This window comes from Echinops telfairi, unplaced genomic scaffold, assembly GCF_000313985.2.
Source record: "Echinops telfairi isolate 266 unplaced genomic scaffold, ASM31398v2 ScPeMD7_34;HRSCAF=130, whole genome shotgun sequence".
NCBI classification, from domain to species: domain Eukaryota; kingdom Metazoa; phylum Chordata; class Mammalia; order Afrosoricida; family Tenrecidae; genus Echinops; species Echinops telfairi.
Window position 1 is genome coordinate 2,273,312 of NW_022103931.1, and position 20,759 is coordinate 2,294,070.

General features: G+C 35.7%; 1 protein-coding gene across 6 annotated transcripts in view; it reads right to left on the reverse strand.

Moving 5' to 3' along the window:
- Positions 1–1,240: 1,240 nt before the first annotated feature.
- Positions 1,241–20,759, reverse strand: part of CHIC1 (cysteine rich hydrophobic domain 1) — a 100,537-nt gene continuing 81,018 nt past the window's right edge. Inside the window, exons 4-7 of one of the 6 annotated variants that reach the window (XR_006680057.1) lie at positions 11,156–11,212; positions 10,845–10,904; positions 4,777–8,298; positions 2,809–2,865 (exon numbers count right to left, since the gene is read on the reverse strand). Coding sequence is in view for 5 of the 6 variants with exons in the window: in XM_045290227.1 (XP_045146162.1) it covers positions 2,644–2,865; positions 10,845–10,904; positions 11,156–11,212 (339 nt within the window). In the remaining variant the exon portion in view is untranslated. Of the gene's footprint in view, positions 1,969–2,037; positions 8,299–9,375; positions 9,660–10,844; positions 10,905–11,155; positions 11,213–20,759 lie in introns of those variants that run through there. The other 5 variants (XM_045290231.1, XM_045290227.1, XM_045290229.1 and 2 more) reach the window with 5 other exon arrangements.

Consider the following 20,759-nt stretch of genomic DNA (forward strand, 5'->3'; position numbering starts at 1 on the left):
AAAAATTTTTAAAAAATCTGCAGATCCAAAGGATACGTTCAAGAAATACTTGGCAATTTTGATCTAGTCCAACCCCTTGCTTTGGGGAAGATGGATAAAATAAAGCTCATAGAACGATTATTTTCATTAGCCACCTCGATTACAAGTCAGATTTATTGACAACCAAAATAAGAATTCTAGTGTACTTTGAAAGATTTCCCATTTTACATAAGTGAAGTATTCCATGAAATATTAAATTAATATTCATTGACAGATTTAAAGGCCTGTGGCTTCTGTTATCAATACTGTAAAATACTATAGTGTAAAAGTATTTTCTACATAGCACACCCTACATCACATTTGAGAAATCATCTAAAATACAGATTTTTTTTTGGCATTGGAGTGCTACCTACAAGGTAGGTGGTTTTTTTTAATCCCTGAGCAGCTCCAAAGGAGTAAGATGAGGTTCTCTGCTTCCATAAAGATTTACAGTCTTTAAAACCATAAGGTGCAGTTCTACTGTTTTATAGACTTGCTATGAGTTGGAATTGTGGGGTTTGTTATCAAATTTTAAAATATTAAAAAAAACATTATGAAAAGTAGGTATATGTTTAAATTTGTCTTTACAAATTAATATACCTTTGAAATATCTTGTACAGTTACAAAATTGAGGAATAAAATTACATAACTGTTCTAATTATGTTGCTGTGCTTTTGTGGCTGATTTTCCCAAGATTTGACATACATTAAAATTTTAAATTTTATTGCACATTTAATCAACTTCAGCAGTAACTCATTTGAATTTCTTACCCAATATTCTGACCAAGAGCATAAAACTTGTCAAGTAGTTTTACATTTCAACAAGTTTTTGCATTAAAAATGTATGGGCAGTAAGGCAGAATTGTCTTTGGCTATTTGAAATTTATTTTTAATTTTTTGTTTACATGTAGGTATGCAAAGTTGAATGCAAAGTGGTTTAAAACTAATTTTCTATTTAGCTAAATGCTTTCAAACATTGGGCACAACAAAGTCCCACAAAGGCTATCTTACTTATAGATAATATCTATAAATTACTTATAGATAATATGAATTGCTTACGTAGTCATACTTAACATTATCAAATATGGGATGGGATAATATGCAAAGTAAAAAATTTAAAAGTATTTACCTTATAATGACAAAAACAGAAAAAAGGGAAAGAAGGAAGATATACCACAGAACACAGACTTACTTCATTAACACAGATTTTTATTTTATTTTAACTTTGCATCCTGAGATAATAAAATTTTATAACTGACAAATGAACAGTGACAGAAGCAGCAGTGAAAGTTTCAGAGAGGCAAGTATCCTTCATTTTGGCACAGCTGTATATAAGTTGAGTCCTTTCATGGGAGTCACGCCAGTACTCATGGGGGAAAAATTGAATTCGTTTCACAGTTTATACAACAATGCAAGATGCATTAATAGTCTTTGTTTTGATGGACATGACCACTATTATTATTTTTTAAGCTGTTCCAACAGGAATCCACTGTCAAAAAAGAAAAAGAAATCCTAGACTTTTCAATCAGATATTTGGATTTATGTCCAATTTCTACCTCTGTGGATGTCCTGTTCTTGCAGCCATGGCTCATATTTGTCCATAATTATTCCAAGGATGGTAAATTAGCTCGTAGATCATATTATTTCACACACTGATAACCTGTTTCAAACTCAAGAATTCACAACAATTTTAAACAGTATTTGCTTACTAGAAAAATGGGAAATTAAGTTAAAGCAAAAAAAACCCCAAACAAAATAAGCAGGAATAAAAGTAACATTGAAGAAATTATTGCCTTGACTCATGATGTTGAGTTGATACACAAAACAACTTTAACACTCAGAAATTGATATTTAGTCCAATGCTAGAACACAAAATAACATTTTCCACATTTGCAATCCTGGGTATATGTGTCATTTATACATATTTACCCAAATAATCAGCTCAGTTATACTGAAATAGAAAAAAGAGAAAACAATTTCTAAACTAAAGTTATATAACCCAAGTTAGGCAACACCCCACCCCCCTGCCCCACATCGTTCCTTGACATTCTAGCACTTCATTATTTATGGACAGGATAAACAATCTATGGAGAGGCTCAAATACTCTTAGATCCCTTGAAACAGTGGCTCCAAAGATTTTCACAGTTTATTATCCACTCCATGTTTTCAAGTATGTTAGTTACAAAACACACGTGATAATAGGCTTTCTCAACATTTTTATTAATCCAAGGCATAAGCTTCTGATCAACATGTGATTACTAGTGTTAATAGATTTTAAAAAATTGAAATGCCAGGAAATTCAATGTTTTAGTTGATTTGAGCAGCAGGAATATTATGGGTAAATGTATGATTTCTAGTATACTTTTGAAAGATTGAAAAAGACTTAGGATGTTCCCACTATCTTGAGCTGCCCCAAATTGAGAACCATCTATTTCACCTCTTTAAATCCAGTATTAACACAATACCCATGTCCAACACATATGGATTTATTACAGATCTGTTAATGGAAAGTAGAACAACTGTAGCACTCATTTCTGTAGGGTTCTGACTAAGAAAGAAAACAACATTGATTTAGAGGAGTCTATTAAGAGATCCAATGTATTATTCAGTCTTCGTCAAAAGTACACTAACATGAAAAAAAAATCCTCAATTCCCAGGTGAGGTAGGTCCAAATTATTGTCCTCACTTCAACAAGGAGGGCAACAGGTACAGAAGAATCAAGCAGTAGAGCTAAGAATGAAACCAGAAGTGACTTGGGTTTGAATGCCATACCACTTTCCTTTCCACCTACTATTATCATCCCGCCCCCGTTAGATCTTCTCAAGAGCGTGGAACGCTTTAAGAGTTCCTAAAAAAAAAAAAAAAAAGAGTTCCTGAAACAGATTCTGGATAGGCTATGAAACTCTTGTCAAAGTGGGTCCTTCTATATCTCCACTGCTGTCACAGCTATATTCTTGCCAGGATACCACTAGGCAGCTGCATAGTCAAATTCCACAGAGACCAAGCCCATGACCTTTAGTCTTCAATTTCTAAAGAAGTTACATTCATTCTTATGGCCATGGAGGTCTAGGAGGCATCAGGTTCTTTGAGTCTGTGTGATATGAATACACATCAACCAGCTGTCAGGTGGCAAATAATGAACTCTGTTTTACTGTGTACAAGGCACTGTAAATATTTCCACCAAGGGTAGGATATCTGAGAGTAACCATTCTGATATCTTTCAGAATAAAAATTTCCAAAGGGATTCCTAGAATCACAGACTGTTAGGTGATCTGGACTTTCTGTCAAGTGCTAGCTTCAATGCCATGATTTTATAGATGAAGATATGAGAATTTAAGTGGTGCCTGGACACAATATGAGATCATTTCTTCATATAGTATGGACTTGACACAGGTTACAGAAAATGGATCATAGTCTGATTGCCAACTTCAAAATAAAAAGGAATCAAGAAAGGATAATTTGGAGCAAGATAAGGTTAATTGTAAGTGTGAGAGTATTCTTAAATATAATCATGTAATAGACAAACAAGGGTGAGCAAAACCTACTCCTTTTCAAAAAAAATTCCCAACACTTCACCATTTAAAGGATTCTGAACAATTTGACATTGTTGCAAGAATTTTTTAAAGCAAAGGAGTAAGCATAAGATTTAATTTAAATGAATTTGAGCATTCTATAATCAAGCTAACAAAAAAGTATTTCCACTATGTGAAACGATTCCAGTTAATCAGATGTGCATAATTTCGATATCGTTTTACAACAAAATGTAAATACTAATGAAATAGTGTTTTGGGACTTTATGTTCAAGTAGTGAAGATCTATTTCTTTTAAATGGCAGTTTTTTTTACAAACCAAGTTAAAATGCTAATGATTTTCTTAAAGGTCTCATAAATTTGAAAAAGTCCTTATTTATTTAAAGGCTTACAAATGTCATTGAGCTATACTTCAGTCATGAAGAATAAAATTAAACTTTAAAAATGGTAGAGAAAGTAAATATTAAGTCAATTTGATTGCCGAATAGTCAGTACAAGGAGGCTTCAAAAAGCTTGTGGAAAAATTCCATTACCTTTTAGTTTCATCTTTCCAGAAACTTTATTTTCTTCACAAACTTTTGGACCCCCTTTTGTTTGTGCAATAAATATTTATGTAGATCTTAGAACTTCAAAGAGCACCGTCCTTCCAGAACCATGCAAAATTACATGTTGAGTAGTATTCAGACTACACTAGTTCATCTGATTGACTGATGTTGCTGTTAGGTGCCAAACAAGTCCATTCTTACAGAGTGACCCCACGTGAGCGAGAAACTGTCTCATCGGGTATTTCTTCTAAGCTGTAATCTTTATGGGAGCAGCTCATCGGGTCTTTTCTCCTTCTTAGCCTGGGGGTGAGTTTTAACTACACCTGTCAATTAACAGGGAGTTCTAAAATATCTCATGATTAGGCGAAAGAAGGAAATAGACATTAAATAAAAACTAAAGAACTATAATATGCTAGTGAAATACTCTTTTCCCTATTTGAAAAGAACGGTTTTATTTCTTTATATACTTTAACTAACAAATTTTTATTGTAAATTAGCTGAGGGGAAAGCTAGCTTTTAATCTAATGATATCCTCATGGATTTACTCTGCTTCCTTTAGCATAGTATGTTATCTTTGTTCTAAAAAGACAAGGCACTTTTCCATCTACAGTATTTCTAAAGTTTGACTAAAATGGTTTCTTTCTTAAGTTAACACAGAGAGTAAACAAAACTCAAACCAGTTACCACAAGGTCAATTTTGACTTCTGGCGGCTCCATGTGTGCTACAGAAGAACTGTGCTCCATAGCGATCTTTCAAAGGAGAACGCGTTTTCACGAGATCCAAGTAGGACCTTCTTTGGAGGCACCTGTGGGTGGATTCCAATGGCCAATCTTTCAGTTTGTGGCTGAATGTTTAACCATTTGTGTCATTCAGGGACTCCAACATAGAGGGGAAGAGGGAGTGAAGGTTAGAGGGCATGTCCAGGATGAAGTTCATAAATCTATATGTGACTTGTCCATATTTGTTAATAATACTGCATCTGCTTCTCAACAAAACAAGTTAAAAAAAATGACCAATTAAGCCAACACGTTCATCCAGAATTTGAGGCCAAATGAGAAGCATTAGACCATTAATTATAAATAAAAGGTGGAACTCAGAGTGGAATGAAGATGAAATGAAATACATCAGGAATCTGAGTCCTTCCTCACCGGAGCCCACACCTCACTATAAATAAATGTGAAGCTGACAAGAGTTAGATCTGCTTTAGTCACACTTTGGCCGTTTAATAGGGCAATGGAGATGGCGATACAAGGAAGGAAGTTAAAGAATGCTTTTAACGTGTAATGACAAAGGCTTGTGAGAGGTATATGCTTCGGCAAATGTGCATGCCAGTTAATCTGGAGACTACCATAACACGTTTTATAAAGAAATAGTAAGTGACAGAGAAATTCAAAATTACTTTCTTTAATCTAAAAAACCATTTCCAGAAAAATACTTTACTAACCTGATGGAAAAATATAAGCATGTTCTATCCTAAGACTAAACAAAAGGGTGTTGAAGGGTTGGGTGGTTAGTTACCGCAGTGTGCTTTGTCATTTTAGCATTAACTGCTCTCAGTTTTACTCAAAGAATACAAATACCCCAAAGCACCCCAAAACATCCCACGGGCACCAATCAGCTCTCTCGAAGGAAAATCCGTTTGAAAAAGCAGTCATCTCAATGAGACAAAAGAAAACGGAGTCTTTTTTTGGGTAGTTCAAGAAAATAACATTAGCTAACTAGCATAATGAACAATAAAAGAATATTAAAAAGTGATTAGAGTCCATTTAAAAATTAAGTTTACATATGCTGTCAAATGGCTTCTCTGATTTGTACTACTACTGTCTCTAGAATTGTATGCTGCCACCTCTAGATACACTCTAATGGGAAACAATTGATTACTTCTTGCTGTTCTTTGAGCAAAACCCATGTGTGATTTACACATGGCGGAAAAAGTTACCATGACCACCACATGACCAAATTTTAAGTTTCAAGGGGAAAAAAAAGCATGACGTTTTTAAGGGTTGACACTTAAAAATCAATTGTTTTATCAGTTATAATTACAAATGTTATACTATATTGGAAATCAATTTTGATAATAAGGTATCAGTTTAAAGCAAAGATCTGATGCTACTAGCTGGGACACCAGCTCCAGGTGCAATTTCCCCCTAATCTTAACTGTAAAACATGAGAATTGATATACTTTTTCAAAGGCTTCCTCCTTGTTAATAAAAATACACTTTCGATTTTACAGCAGGCAGACAGATGACATTGGCAGCTATACACAGTATATTAATAGAGATGTTGGGTGTCTGAGTGGCATAGAGAACATGAGACTGTACAGCGGAAAGTGGAAAAGTTTTCACCTATCAATTATAACAATATAACAAATGGTGTCTTTTTTCTCTCTTCTTATTTTACTGGTCAAAGACTACCAATTCCAAATGAAGCATAATTTTTTCAAGTGTCTTAAAATACAATCCAGCAATATCAGTAATAACAAACAAACATCTACAGGTAGATATGAGGGGCTTCAAAAAGTTCTTGGAAAATTCCATCATCTTTTAATTTCATTTTTCCATGAACTTTTTGAAGCCCCCTCACATAGGCAGACATGCGAGCTGAATAGGTATGGTAGGTCAATGGGCTATACCCACAGCCATACGTATAAGTTTAGCAGAGGATATTTCTACATAAGTATTTGTGTGTGTTATAAAGATATCGATTTACATAGTAGAACACAGAGAGGACAAAATTATGAAAACTTTAGTCATAACCAAAAGCTTTGTGGGAATGATGCGTCATTGGGGTTGGGGACTTAGGACTTTAGGACCACAGTCTAGGGAAACAACTTTGTCAACTGGCAATACATTGTTTACAAAGACAATGTTCTATACCTTTCTGTGATGTGTAGTGCCTGGGGCCTTGCTAACAGTGTTTAAGAATCAACTATTGATAGGAAAGAAGAATGAAGAAAATCAAAGATTCAAGGAAAGAGTTAGTTCAAAGGAATAATGGACCTTGCAAACCACAGTCTCTAATACCCTGAGACCAGAAGAACTAGATGGTGCCAGGTTATCACTACTAACCACTTTGATTGGGACCACTGAAGGTCCTAAAGAGAATGGAGAAAAATATAGATGAAAATTCAAAATTGTAAAAAAGTCCAGACTTACTGATCTGAGAGACTGGTGGATCCCCCAAGACTGTGACCCTCAAACACCCTTCAAGCTTGGAAATGAATCCATTCCAGGGATCGCTTTGCAGCTAAACAACAGATAGGCTTATAAAGTGAACAGCAACACTTGGGTGGAATGTATTCCACAAAAACCATAAGAGCAGCATGATCCCAAAAAACAAAGCTCAGAAGGCAGGAAGGGGCAAGGAAAAAAAGGACTAATGGAAATGGAGAACCCAGGGAAGGAAGCAGAAAAGTGGTGTTACATGGAGGGAATTGCATCTAATGTTAGGACACGGGATATGTATACGTTGTTTAATGGAAAATTAATTTGCTCTGTAATCTTTCACCCTTATCACAATTAAAAATAAGTCTTGACCTTGTATGAAGAAATGATTGTTCTATTTACTGGGATGAATATTACCTAAAAAGTTTACTAAAAGACCAAAGTAAGGTGATAAAAATATTCAGTCCTAGGTACTTCAGATTTATTTTTAGCACAATGATTTACACGTAATTCCCACCAAACCCAAACCAAGTGCCAGTGAGTTGACTCCTACTCATGGAGACCCCGTAGAACTACTCCAATAGGGTTTCTGAGATTGAACTACTGACCTTTCAGCAGCTCAAAGTGTAATCCACGGCACCATCAAAATGCCTCAGTACTGCCCCCTACATATAGGCTTACATGAGTCATTGCATGAAAATTAACATAATATAAATATTAATTATATTAAAAATCAAATACTAGATTAATTGCGAAGAGAAGTACCTACAAATGAATGAAATGGACATGGGTGGTGAAATTATAAAGTAAAAACACTTTTGCCTACACATATCTCTTTTTTCCTAAATTATAGCCAACTGCTTATAAAAGATCCACGGAAAGAAGATTGAAAAATTTTTTTCCATTCTGAATGAACCACCATATCTTCTCTTGGTGTAGGTTCTCAATTAGCTCTCTTTCCAGAAAGGGGGTTGCAGTGACTTTCATTGGGCTCTAGACGCTCACTCCCCGCCAGCCAGCTGATTCCAATTCATAGCGACCCTATAAGACAGGGTAGAATTGTCCCTGTGGGTTTCCAAGACTGTACTTTGTTATGGGAGTAGAAAGTCTCCTCTTTCTCCCTTGGAGCAGCTGGTGGTTTTGAACTGCTGACCTTGTGGTTAGTAGCCCAACTTTTAACCCACTGTGCCACCAGGGGTCCTTAGGACTCTCCTGGGGCAATTAAAATGTCAACATCCTCCTGAAATGACAAAACTGTATATTTTCAAATGAAAGAAAGGGCACATAAATGAAAATAAATGAAGAATGAATGGTGTAGCTGTGAAACATGTCAGATGCCAAAGGAATTCTTTTGGAGGCAGAGTGGGGGGCAATGTGGGGGGCAACCTGGGCCTGTTTAATTAAATGACAAAAAAGTTCAATTTAAACATTTCAATTGAAAAAAATTCCAATTTTAATCCACTTGTTACAAAGGGCAATCCTACATTATACCTGACATTTTAAACATACTTATTATGGCTCTGCCATAACACAGCATGTTAATAGTTTGTACATTCAAAAGGATGCTTGCAAATTTCATTTATATTAAAATCTATGCAGAATTGTTGGCAATACATTAAAAGTAATATCACATTCTGTAAACCATGGCATACCACATCTTACATTATGCAAAGAGGTAATATTTACAAGTCTTCAGGGGTTTAAATATCTTATGCATTAACATTAGTGATAATTTAGCAAAGTGCTGTTATTTGAATGTCCTTTAAAAGCACACTAGAGCAAAAGCATTGCTAAAAGCTACCCAAAGCTTATTTAAATATATCCAGTAAGGGATTACAGAGCACAAGTAGTCTAGAGAAATGATGTGTAGTTAGAGATAGTGTGAAAATTGTAAGGCAGCATGCTAGAATGAGTTTTTATTTTCTTTTTTAGCATCAGCATTGATGTTCTATCTTTAGTGGCATATATATGTGTGTATATATACATACATATATATAAGTATATATATATGTACACACACACACACACACACACACACACACACACGGACTTCAAAATGTTTGTAGAAAAATTCCATTATCTTTTAATTCCATTTTTCCATTAACTTTTTGAAGCCCCTTGTATGTGCATGTTTATTTAAAACTCAAGAGTACAAAACACAAGCATCAGTTAACATAAAAATGTGCAAAATTTCTTCTTAAATAAACAAAAATAAAAGAGCAAGGAGAATAGTCTACCAATATAAAGAATAATTTGAACAGAGCAAAGAGACCATCTTCATTCAAAAATCATCTACAAGGCACTAAGGGTAGGAAATGACAGGTAACACAGAAATGACTGAATAAAATTCTTCAGTCAGGTCGGAATATGGGATATTTTGGTACGAATTCTATTAGTATTACCTGTAAAATAAAAATACACAAATAAGAATATAATGACAAAGTAATTTTCATTAAATGTAACTTATGTATAGTCATAAAATCTATAGTCATTCCTCACAGGACTACATTTTGATGAAATTTGGTTATATGAAATTACCACAATTTATTTTTAGATTGGAAATTAAATTAGATTGGTAAACATAAACATTTATGGTAGTTAATAGTGTTTATTGCTGGATTAATAGTGAGTATTTGTTTAGGTTCAGAAAAGCAGGCACTATTACATTGTCATGCTCCCTCCTTATTTTTAGAAAACGATTAAAATTGAGCTATAAAGGTATGAAAGGATACTTTTATTGATATTACATCTATATAGTTTTCAATTAATGTAGCAGCTGGTATTGGTTGAGTACTGTCTTCCACAAGTAATTTGTGAAAAAAAAAGTGTCCAAATGGATTGATTAAAACATTTTAATAACAGAGAGGTTTGGAAATCAAATAATAATAACCTGAGATATTTTTGAGTGTTTTATCTAAGTGAATTTTAGATTTGGAGTCATTTGTATTTTTTTGAAAACTATTCAAAGGAGAGAGATGATCATTATTTATTAGGTGCAAATGTTTTATTATTAAACATATACCACATGTCAGCAACATGGATTTGAGTAGACTTAATGTTCTTTAAAATACTAATTAGACAGAATTGATCACATTGAATATATCCAAATCTATGTTTTATGAAAAACTCGCATAGTCTTCAGTAACAATTTAGAGCATATAGTTACTTTAATTTAAGTTAGCCAAGAAAAAGAGAGAAATATGAAATGAATGCAGAAATTTTAAAAGTCGATATTTTATGCAAGGTTTATAAAGATTACATTTAGAAATATTTTGTTCAACAGCAGCTATTCCCATTGCCATATTTTAAGGTTCGCACCTATGTTAAAAAGAAACTAAGGTATTGTAATGTTTCTCATCTGAGAATATTAACTGGGATTTTTTAATATCTAAAGCATTGCTAACTTTCAAAATATTGTATAGGTGCTACAAAATTTAAAGAAGGTAGAAATATCTATATTCCAACTGACAAAATTTCAACCCGAGGAGAAAAAGGTAAAAAGAAAATCTTAAAAAATGATGAAGAGAAAAATTTTTATAGTTAAGATGAAATCTAAATAGTATAATGAAAAACAGGTATATACTTACATACTCCATCATATTGCTAGTTTCACATTTCCTTTTAGTCAATTTCCAATGCAAAGCAAGCTAAGAAAGTAAAAATTTTCATCAGTATTTTGATATTAAGTTGTATTAATGAAAACCTATATATATGACTAAGTCACAAAGGCAATCCAGGAATAAATATAAGATGCAAAACACATCATTTAAAAATCTTTGTAAAGAATACATACTAAAAAGTATTACTTCTCCAATCCATTCTTGGCCTTAAAATATTCTATTTAGTCTTTATTAATTTTTTCAATCTAATAATGCAAATATATAAATGGAAAACTTACCTTGTGATACAATCTGTTATTTTCCCATTCTAATAACTTCTGAATTGATCTTCTGGTCTAAGAGAAAAGATCAACATTTATTACAAGATGAATTCTGGAACTATAAATTATGTGTGTATATATACATATATGTTTTATATCTATATTTTTCCGTTTACTTGTAAGATCACATTAAGACCACAGAAACCCCTTGCCATAGAGTCAATTCCAGTTCATAACAAGACTATGCATATGTACAAAGAGAAAGCATGTATGTCAGTCAGCCGATCCCTGGTCAGCCCAAATAATTAAGTGCTTGACTACTAGCCATAAGGTTCGTGGTTCAAATGAAGGTATTTCATTTGATGAACCTGGTGATGTTTCTAAAAGTTCACAGTCTTGAAAACAAAGTTCTACTCTGTCACTAAAGGGGTTGTCCATGAGGTGGAATCAACTCAGTGGCAACTAACAAGAGTAACATATATATGAGAAGTCTTTAAACAGTTTTAATTCTGCGTTTTTCAATGAACTTTTTGAAGACTCCTGGTACATTAGAGATTAAAAATATTTTATTGGGTTTTTGGTAAAAGTTTACATAGCAAAGTAGGTTTTTATTTAACAATTTTGATAGAAAGTATGCCTTGGTGGCATCGTGCTTACGCATTGGACTGCTAATTGGTCAGCAGTTCGCAACCACAAACCACTTCTCAGAAGATGAAGCTTTCTACTCCTGTTATAAACTGGAATTGACTCGATGGTAATGAGTCTGGTTTTTTTGAGTTTATACATAGGAGGAAAAGTAAAAGTGTATTGCTACTAGGGGTCCAGCTCATACATGTAAATATTTATTCCAAACAAGATGTGTTTAAAAACATCTCTGTAATCAAGGAGATGTTTGTAGACAAGTGGTCTCAGTAATACACTTGTCTTAGTCTAGTTAGAGTGCCTTAAAAAAAAGGCCTAATCAAAATATCAAAATAGTGGCTTCCCTGAGGAGGGACTCCTTGAGGAGTCCCCCAAAATAGACTTCAGGCTAGGAGAGGCACTTGCAGAATTCCTTCAGGACCAGCGGACAGACCTGTATGCTTTTTCATTTTCTTTTGCTAGTATTTTTCTCTTTTTATTCAATCTTTTGTTTTCTTTTTGTTTTGTCTCCATTATTGTTGGTTTGGCCTACCTATATAAGATAGGCATGGAAGCAAGCTCAAGGAGAAAGCAACGGGACCAACGGTTCCAGAGGGACTTAGGGGGAGGAGGAGGCATGGGAAGGGAGCGGGGATTAATCAATGCCATAAACAGGGGAACAACTAGGGAATTAAAATCAGCAATGAGGAGGATGTAGAGATCCTGGGGGTGTTCCAGCAACAACAATCTAGCTGAGAGGAATTATTAAGAGGCAGAAGAAGGCCAAGCGTGATGGTGGGACAGGAGGAAGGTAAAAGGAAACAGAGGAAAGATCTAGGAAGCAGAACTATGGATAGAGGTATAAACATAGATGTGCACATATGCAAATATATTAATTCATAGAAATAGAAGTATTGGCATATGTTCATATATTTATATGGCCATACACCGAGGAAGTGGATGGACTTTGGGTCTCTGCTCAAGCTCTGCCTCAATGCAAGAACACTTTAAAACTTGGTATTCTGTGATGCTCACTCTCCCAGCACGATCGCTGAAGATAAAATGGGTGCATAATGTGGTGAAGAAAGCTGATGGTGCCTGGTTATCAAAAGATATAGCGTCTGGGATCTTAAAAGCTTGAAGTTAAATAAGCAGCTATCTAGCAGAGAAGCAACGAGCCCACGTGGAATAATCACACCATCCTGTGAGATCATGAGGTGTCCATGGGATCCGGTAACAGGCATCAGAAGACACCCCCCCCCAAAAGAAAACAAACCAAAAAAACCCTATTGTTGAGAATGAGGGGGGTCGGAGCAGAGACCCCAAATCCATCTGTAGAAAATGGGACATCCCCTCACAGAAGGGTCACAAGGAAGGGATGGGGCAACCAGGGTGCAGTATAGCACCGATGAAACACACAGTACCCCTCTGGTTCCTTGAGGCTTCCTCACCCCCCACTATCATGACCCCAGTCCTGCCTTTTAGTTCTGGCTTGACTGAAGCATGTACACAGGTATAGATAAGAGCTTAAGACACAGGGAATCCAGGAACAGGAATGGGAGTAGTGGTATCAGGAGGGTAGGGGGAAGGTGGGGAGAGGAGGGGAGGAAAAGGGAACTGATAGCAATGATACATACATAACCACACCCGGCCCCCCAGGGTGACAGACAACTGAAACCATGGGGGAAGGGAGACAGTGGTCAGCGTAAGATATGGAAATAATAATAATTTTTAATTTTTAAGGGGCCATGAGGGGGGAGGGGAAGGAGGGTAAAAATAGGAGCTGATACCGAGGGATCAGATAGAAAGTAAATCAGCGGTTCTCAACCTGTGGGTCGTGATCCCTTTGGGGGTCGAATGACCCCTTCACAGAGGTTGCCTAAGACCATTGGAAAACACATAAGTATTTCACAATATATAATTACATATTGTTTTGCGATTAATCACTGTGCTTTAATTATGTTTAATTATGTTCAAGTTGGAACAATGAATACATCCTGCATAGCAGATATTTATATTACTATTCATAACAATAGCAAAATGATAGTTATGAAGTAGCAACGAAAATAATGTCATGGTTGCGGGGTCACGACAACATGAGGAACTTTATTAAAGGGTCACGGCATTAGGAAGGTTGAGGACCACTGAAGTAAATGCTTAGAAAATAATGATGGCAACATATGTATAAATATGCTTGATACAACTGATGTATAAGAGCTTGTTATAAGAGCTCTAAGAACCCCTAATAAAATAATCATAATTCATAGTGGCTTCTGAGGGGATCAGCTGGGGAAGTTAAATTTAAGGCCCAGGGGTCCATTCAGATGGTTATGGGGACTGCTCTTTTGGATTCCAAAGGGGATAATCCTGATGGATTTTCTCACACGCAGGATGATTGCAGGGGCTTATTAGGAAGAAGTTTCCCTACCTCTGCCCCAGGAAGAAGTTTTATGAAAACTGAAAACTGCATTTTTTTTAAAAAGGTCAGAAATACCTTGAGCCAAGATATTTTTCCCCAATCAAGACATGCACCTAGTCATTCTATGAAGGTAGTGGGGATTTATTTGGGAAACCTTACCCTAGCCATTCTATATACCTGATCTTGCCCCTTCAGACCTCTTTTATTTTCCAAAGTCAAAGAACATTTAAAAGGAATACGACTTGAGCTCTGGTGAATGCCCAAACTGTCATTTTAATGTGGTACAAACGGAAGAGTGCAGACTTCTTCGGACGAAGGGTTAGAGAGATGGACATAGACCCTTTGAAGTGTATAGACCTAGTTGGAGGATATGGTGAGAAATAATAGCTTCACATCTCGATATTTTGTTTAATGAAAGTTCTTATGAATTGTAGCAATACTTTTGACTCATTCTTTAGTGAATGGCTACACATTGACTCTATTTTTCACAAAGTGTTAGTATTCTCATTATTTCCTTCTCATTATTTGGTCTAGGTTAGAGGTATACTATTTGATTTTATTTAGATGAATATTAGAAGAGCACAGTTCTCATAAGTGGTATTTATTTTCTGAGCCAGTCTTGTTAGTTGGCTGGAAAGTGACCTACCTCTAGGACTGGTCTGAATGCCAAGTTTAAAAGATTCCCTGAGTGACCGTCTCAGGGGTTTCTCTAGTCTTTACCGATTCCATTGGTCTGCACCTGGCTTTTGGAAACTTGAGTTTTGCTCTGCTTTTCTCTCCTATTGTATCTGGGACCATGTATTGTGTCCTTGGACAAAAGAGTAGTTGCAGCTAGACACCACCCAGTTCTTCTGGTCTCAAGGTCATTGTTGATTGCTGGTGCAGAGTGTTAGTTTTTTTTAATCCACAAAATTTCATTTATTTGCAATTATAAATAAATATTTCACAATATATAATTACATATTGTTTTTGTGATTAATCACTATGCTTTAATTATGTTCAATTTGTAACAATGAAAATACATCCTGCATGTCAGATATCGACTTTACGATTCATAACTGCAGCAAAATGACAGTTATGAAGTAGCAAGGAAAACAATTTTGTGGTTGGGGTCACCACAACATGAGGAACTGTATGAAAGGGTCGCAGCATGAGGAAGGTTGAGAACCACTGCCATAGATAATGGTATTCTGTGAGGTTAGAAGCAAAACCATACACTAACTGGGTTACACCTTCAGATCTCTGTTAGTCTCTTTTAAATAGCAACTATTTGGACCATCCCCCTGGGAGGGGGTTATATGTAGATCATTGTGATCAGTTCCCCCTCTCCTCACCCCTCATCCTTCCCAGTATTGCTACTCTCCATATCGGTCCCGAGGGGTTTATCTATCCTGGGTTCCCTGAGTTTATAGACTAGTTTCTTCTTTGAGTCTTTGGTTTCTCTTTCATCTTTTACTCTGGATGAGTAGAGACCAGAAATTGCTTCTTAGATGACTGCTTGCAAGTTTTTCAGACCGCAGATGCTACTCATCAAACTAGGATGTAGAACATCATCTTTATGAACTATATTGTATTAACTGACCAATGAGACAGTGGTCTTAAGCTCTCAAATACAGTAAACCAATCTTGTGAGATGTTTGGTTATGTCTCGGAAGTGTCTGTAACTGTGGCCGCTATACGTTTTGTTTCATATATGAGTATATAAAGGAGCTTCAAGAAGTTTGTGGGCAAATAGGATTAAAAGATAATGGAATTTCTTCATGAATGTTTTGGAAACTGCCTCATATATGTAGCATTATAGATAAAAATGTATATACATATGCCTACAGATACACCTATATGGGCACATACACATTTGTATATTCACACATGTGCCTTCTTATATATAAACAATACATAATTTAGTTATTCATACTATTGTTGCAAAATTGCATATATTATAGCCTTTACAAAATCATTCTCTATCGTCATGTACTGCTCATTGTCAGCCTTTAATTTAGCTAAGTTGTGCTGACTGCAGCCTTACTTGGTATTGTATTCCTTATCGCCCAAACTAACAAGTGTTTCTACTGTGTAGAAAGTGAACATTTTAATATATGCTTTTAAAAACAAAATATGCACAAATTACTCTGTCACGAGTGTAGTTGGACTATTACGAAAATCTTAACACTACTGCAAATTTGAAGTAGTCTATTTAAGGATCTAATGTTGATTTTCATATATCTTTTCATAAGACTATTTTCAATAAACATCTCCTATACACAATTACTCTGATTTCTTATAGGAATTTTTTTCTATTAGAGTTCCTAGCATACCTGGCATATATTGATCAAAGAATACAGACTGAGAAAAGTAATAAAATATATATCAAGATTTCTTTGAAAATAATATGTTAAAAAAGGTCGTGAAGAAAACACTTTGAAAACATTAAAATACACTATTATCATGAATTTTCAATTCTCACTGGAAGAATTTTCAAAGTTTCTGAGAAACAAGTGTAGTAGGTATTGTGAAATTTGAAAGCTACTCCCAAAAGTTGAAATTATTTCCAAACTACTCTATACTGGAAAGTATTTCCAAAGCACTACTAGAAGAAACTGAGTCGGAATCCACATGAAATTATTTGGTCTTTCGCCACCTGGAGGAAAGAAGAGTGAGGAAAGAATGGAAGCAATATAGTTAATGGACCACACACACATCAATCTTCACAGTCCTCAGAATAGAAATAGATGGTGCATGGCTACTATTACCATTTACAGTTAATAGTAATAGCTAGGTTATTTTGAGTACATCTTGGGGCTACTGTATTTGATAGAATCTTCCTAAACATTATCAAACAGGTAGCAAATAGATCCACCGCTTGTCTTTCCAGTTTGTTATACTGTGGTGGCTTGTGTGTTGCTATGATACTGGAAGCTGTGTCACTGGTATTTCAAATGCCAGAAAGGTCACCCAAACTGAACAGGTTTCAGCAGAGCTTCCAGACTAAGAACAGACAACGAAGAAATAACAGGGTGTCCACTTTGGAGGAATTGGCCATTGAAAAGCTTAGGGATAGCTTGGAAACATTGTCAGATACCAAAAACCTCATGAATAGAAGCAGAACATTGTAGGATATAGTGCCAGAAGATGAGCCCCTCAGGTATGAAGGCACTGAAAACATGACTGAGAAAAAGCTACCTTCTCAAATTAGAATGGACCATAATGACGTGGTTGGGACTTGGATGTGCTGCTGGGACACAACTCAAAATGAGAAGAAACAGTTGCAAACATCAAGTAATATTCAGAACTCGGAATGTATGAAATATGAACCTAGTAAAATGGGAAGTTATCAAACATAAAAGGGGATGCATAAACATTGATATTCTAGGTGTGAGTGAGACAATAATGACCGGCATTGGTAATTTTGAATCAGAAAATCATATGGTTGACTATGCCAGGAAGGATAGATTCAAGAGGAATGGTGTTGCATTCATTGTCAAAAAGGACATTTCAAGATCTATCTCTTTAAAAACAGTTTTATTGGCATATAGTCACATATCATATAATTCAATGGTTGAATCATATTAAGAAGAGTTGTCCAATCATCACTACAATCTATTTTAGAACATTTTCCTTTTTCCTGTACTCATATTAGTTTCATACTTCCCCCCAACTCCCTGACATATCCCTAAAAAATAATTAATCCAGTTACTGCCTGTATAAATTTACTTATCTTGGATTGATTTCTTATACAGAAAAGCACACAAAAACAAACAAAAAATAAACAGCAATAACAAAATAAAGCAGAGAAAAACCTCAATCGAAAATAAGGGAGGAAAATACTCAAAACTAGAACAAATTTCAAATGAATCAAAAGGGAAGTTAAATGATAAGATGTTAAATTATACCTAGCTGCATTTGTCAGTTTGTCATACTGCTCTGGCTTGTGTGTTGCTGTGATGCTGGAAGTGATGTCACTGGCATTTCAAATGCCAGCAGGGCCACTCAGAGTAAACATGTTTTAGAGGAACTTCCAGATTAGAGCAGGCAATGTACAAGGAATCAGCTGCTCACTTCAGAGGAAGTAGCTGCTGAAAATCTTATGCATGACTTGGAAACATCATCAGAGATAGCATCAGATGATGGCCCCTTGGGTTGGAGAAGTGGAGTCAACCATGGTGACATGAATGAGTAAAGCCTGTGGGAATGGAGCCTTCCAGATCTTCATTTCCTGATGGGGCACTACTCAAGGTAAGGAGAAACAGCTGCAAACATTGCTAATGATCGGAACTTGGTATGTGTAAAGTATGAAGCCAGGATAATTAGAAGTCTTCAAAAATGAATGGAACACAGAGAGATCGATATCCTAGGTGTTAGTGAGCTGAAATGGACGGGTACTGACCATTTTGAATAAGAAATTTATAGAATTTACTATGCTGGGAATGACATGATCAAGAGGTATGATTTTGCATTCATTGTTAGAAAGGACATTTCAAAATTAATCTTGCAGTACAAGGCTGTCTTTCATAGGATTATATCTATCCGCCGTCAAGGAAATCCAATCAATACAACTACTATTCAAATTTGTACCAACCACAAAAGCTAGTGATGGAGAAATTGAAGAATTCTACCACTGTCTTTAGTCTGAAATTGATCAAACATTCAATCAAGATGCATTGGTAATTGGCAACTGGAATGCCAACGTTAGAAACAAAGAGGAAGTAACAGTAGTTGGCAAATATGGCTTTGGTGATAGAAGAGAAGCTGGAGATTGCATGATAGAATTTTGAAAGAACAATGACTTCCCCAGATGGAATATACAGAAATCAAATTGGCTACATCTGTGGGAAGAGAAAACGAAGAATATCAATATCAGCAGCTAAAATCTGGTTGACTGTGGAACAGAACATCAATTGTTCTTATGTAAGTACAGCTTAAAGCTGGAGAAAATTAAAACAAGTACACGAGAGCCGAAATACGACCTTGAGTCTAACTCACATGAATTTTGAGAACATCTCAAAACCAGCTTTGCTATATTGAATACTAATAACTGAAGAGCCGATGAGCTGTGGGAGGACATCAAGACCATCATTCATGAATAAAGCAAAAGGTCATTTAAATGACAGGAAAGAAAGAAAAGATCAAAGTGGATGTCAGTAAAGACTCTGAAACGTTGCCTTAATTGTACCGTACTAAAGCAAATGGAAGAAATGATGACGTCAAAATGCTGAACGGGAAATTTCAAAGGGCAACTCAAGAAGACCAAGTCAAATATCATAGTGAAATGTGCAAAGAACTAGAGTTAGAAAACCAAAAGGGAAGAGCACACTCAGCATCTCTGAAACTGAAAGAAACCAAGAAAAAAAATGCAAGCCTTAAGTTGCAATATTGAAAGATTCTATAGGCAAAATATTGAATGGTGCAGAAAGCATCTTAAGAAGATGGTGACTGCACCAAAAAGAATTAACAGAAGGTAGCATCTGAGCAAAGAACAATGGTGTTGAAGGAAGAAGTTCAAGCTGCTCTGAAAGCATCAGCCAAAAACAAGGCTTCAGTAGTTGATGGAATACCAATTGAAGTCTTTCAACAAGCTGAGGAAGCACTTACATGACTGTGCCAGGAAATTGGAAGACAGCTACTTGACCAAATGACTGAAAGAGATCCATATTTGTACCAATCTAAAGAAAGGTGACAGAATGTTCACATTATAGAACACGAGCATGGGTATCACACGCAAGTAAAATTTTGCTGAAGATCACCCAATAAGAGTTGCAGTAGTGGCTGCAACTCAGGGCATTGCCAGAGATTCAGGCAGTATTAAGAAAAGGGCTTAGAACATGGGATATCACTGTTAATGTTACATGACTCCTGGCTGAAAGCAAAGAATACCAGCAATATGTTTGTTTGTTTTTTATTGACGATGCCAAGCCATTCGCCCATGTGGATCCTAACAAACTATAGATAACCTTGAGAAGAATGGGAATTCCAGAACACTTCAATTCATCCTGCTCATTCAGAACTTGCACATGAATCATGAAGTAGTTGTAAGAACAGAACAAAGGAATACAGCACGGTTTACATTAAGGAAAGGTGTGCAACAGGATTGTATCCTCTCAATATACGAATTCGTTCTGTGTGCTGAGCTAATAATCAGAGAAGCTGGATTATATGAAGAACAATGTGGCATTAGAATTGGAGAAGTCTTATTAACCACGTGTATTATGCAGATGATACAACCTTGCCGGCTGAAAGTGAGGACGCCTTGATCCACTTGCTGATGAAGATCAAGGCTTGCAGCCTTCAGTGTGGATTATGACTCAATGTAAACTCACTACTGGACCAACAGGTAGCATCATGATAAATGGAAAAAAGTTCAAGTTGTCAAGGATTTTGTCTTGCTTGGATCCACAATCAATGCGCATGGAAGCAGCAGTCAAGTAATCAAAAGATGTGTTGCATAAGGTAAATCTGTTGCACAAAATCCTTTGGGAGCACTGAAAAGCAAGGATGCTACTTTGAGGACTAAGGTGAGCCTGACCTAAGCAGGGTATTTTCCATTGCTTTGTAAGCACGTGAAAGTTGCACACTGAATAAAGAAGA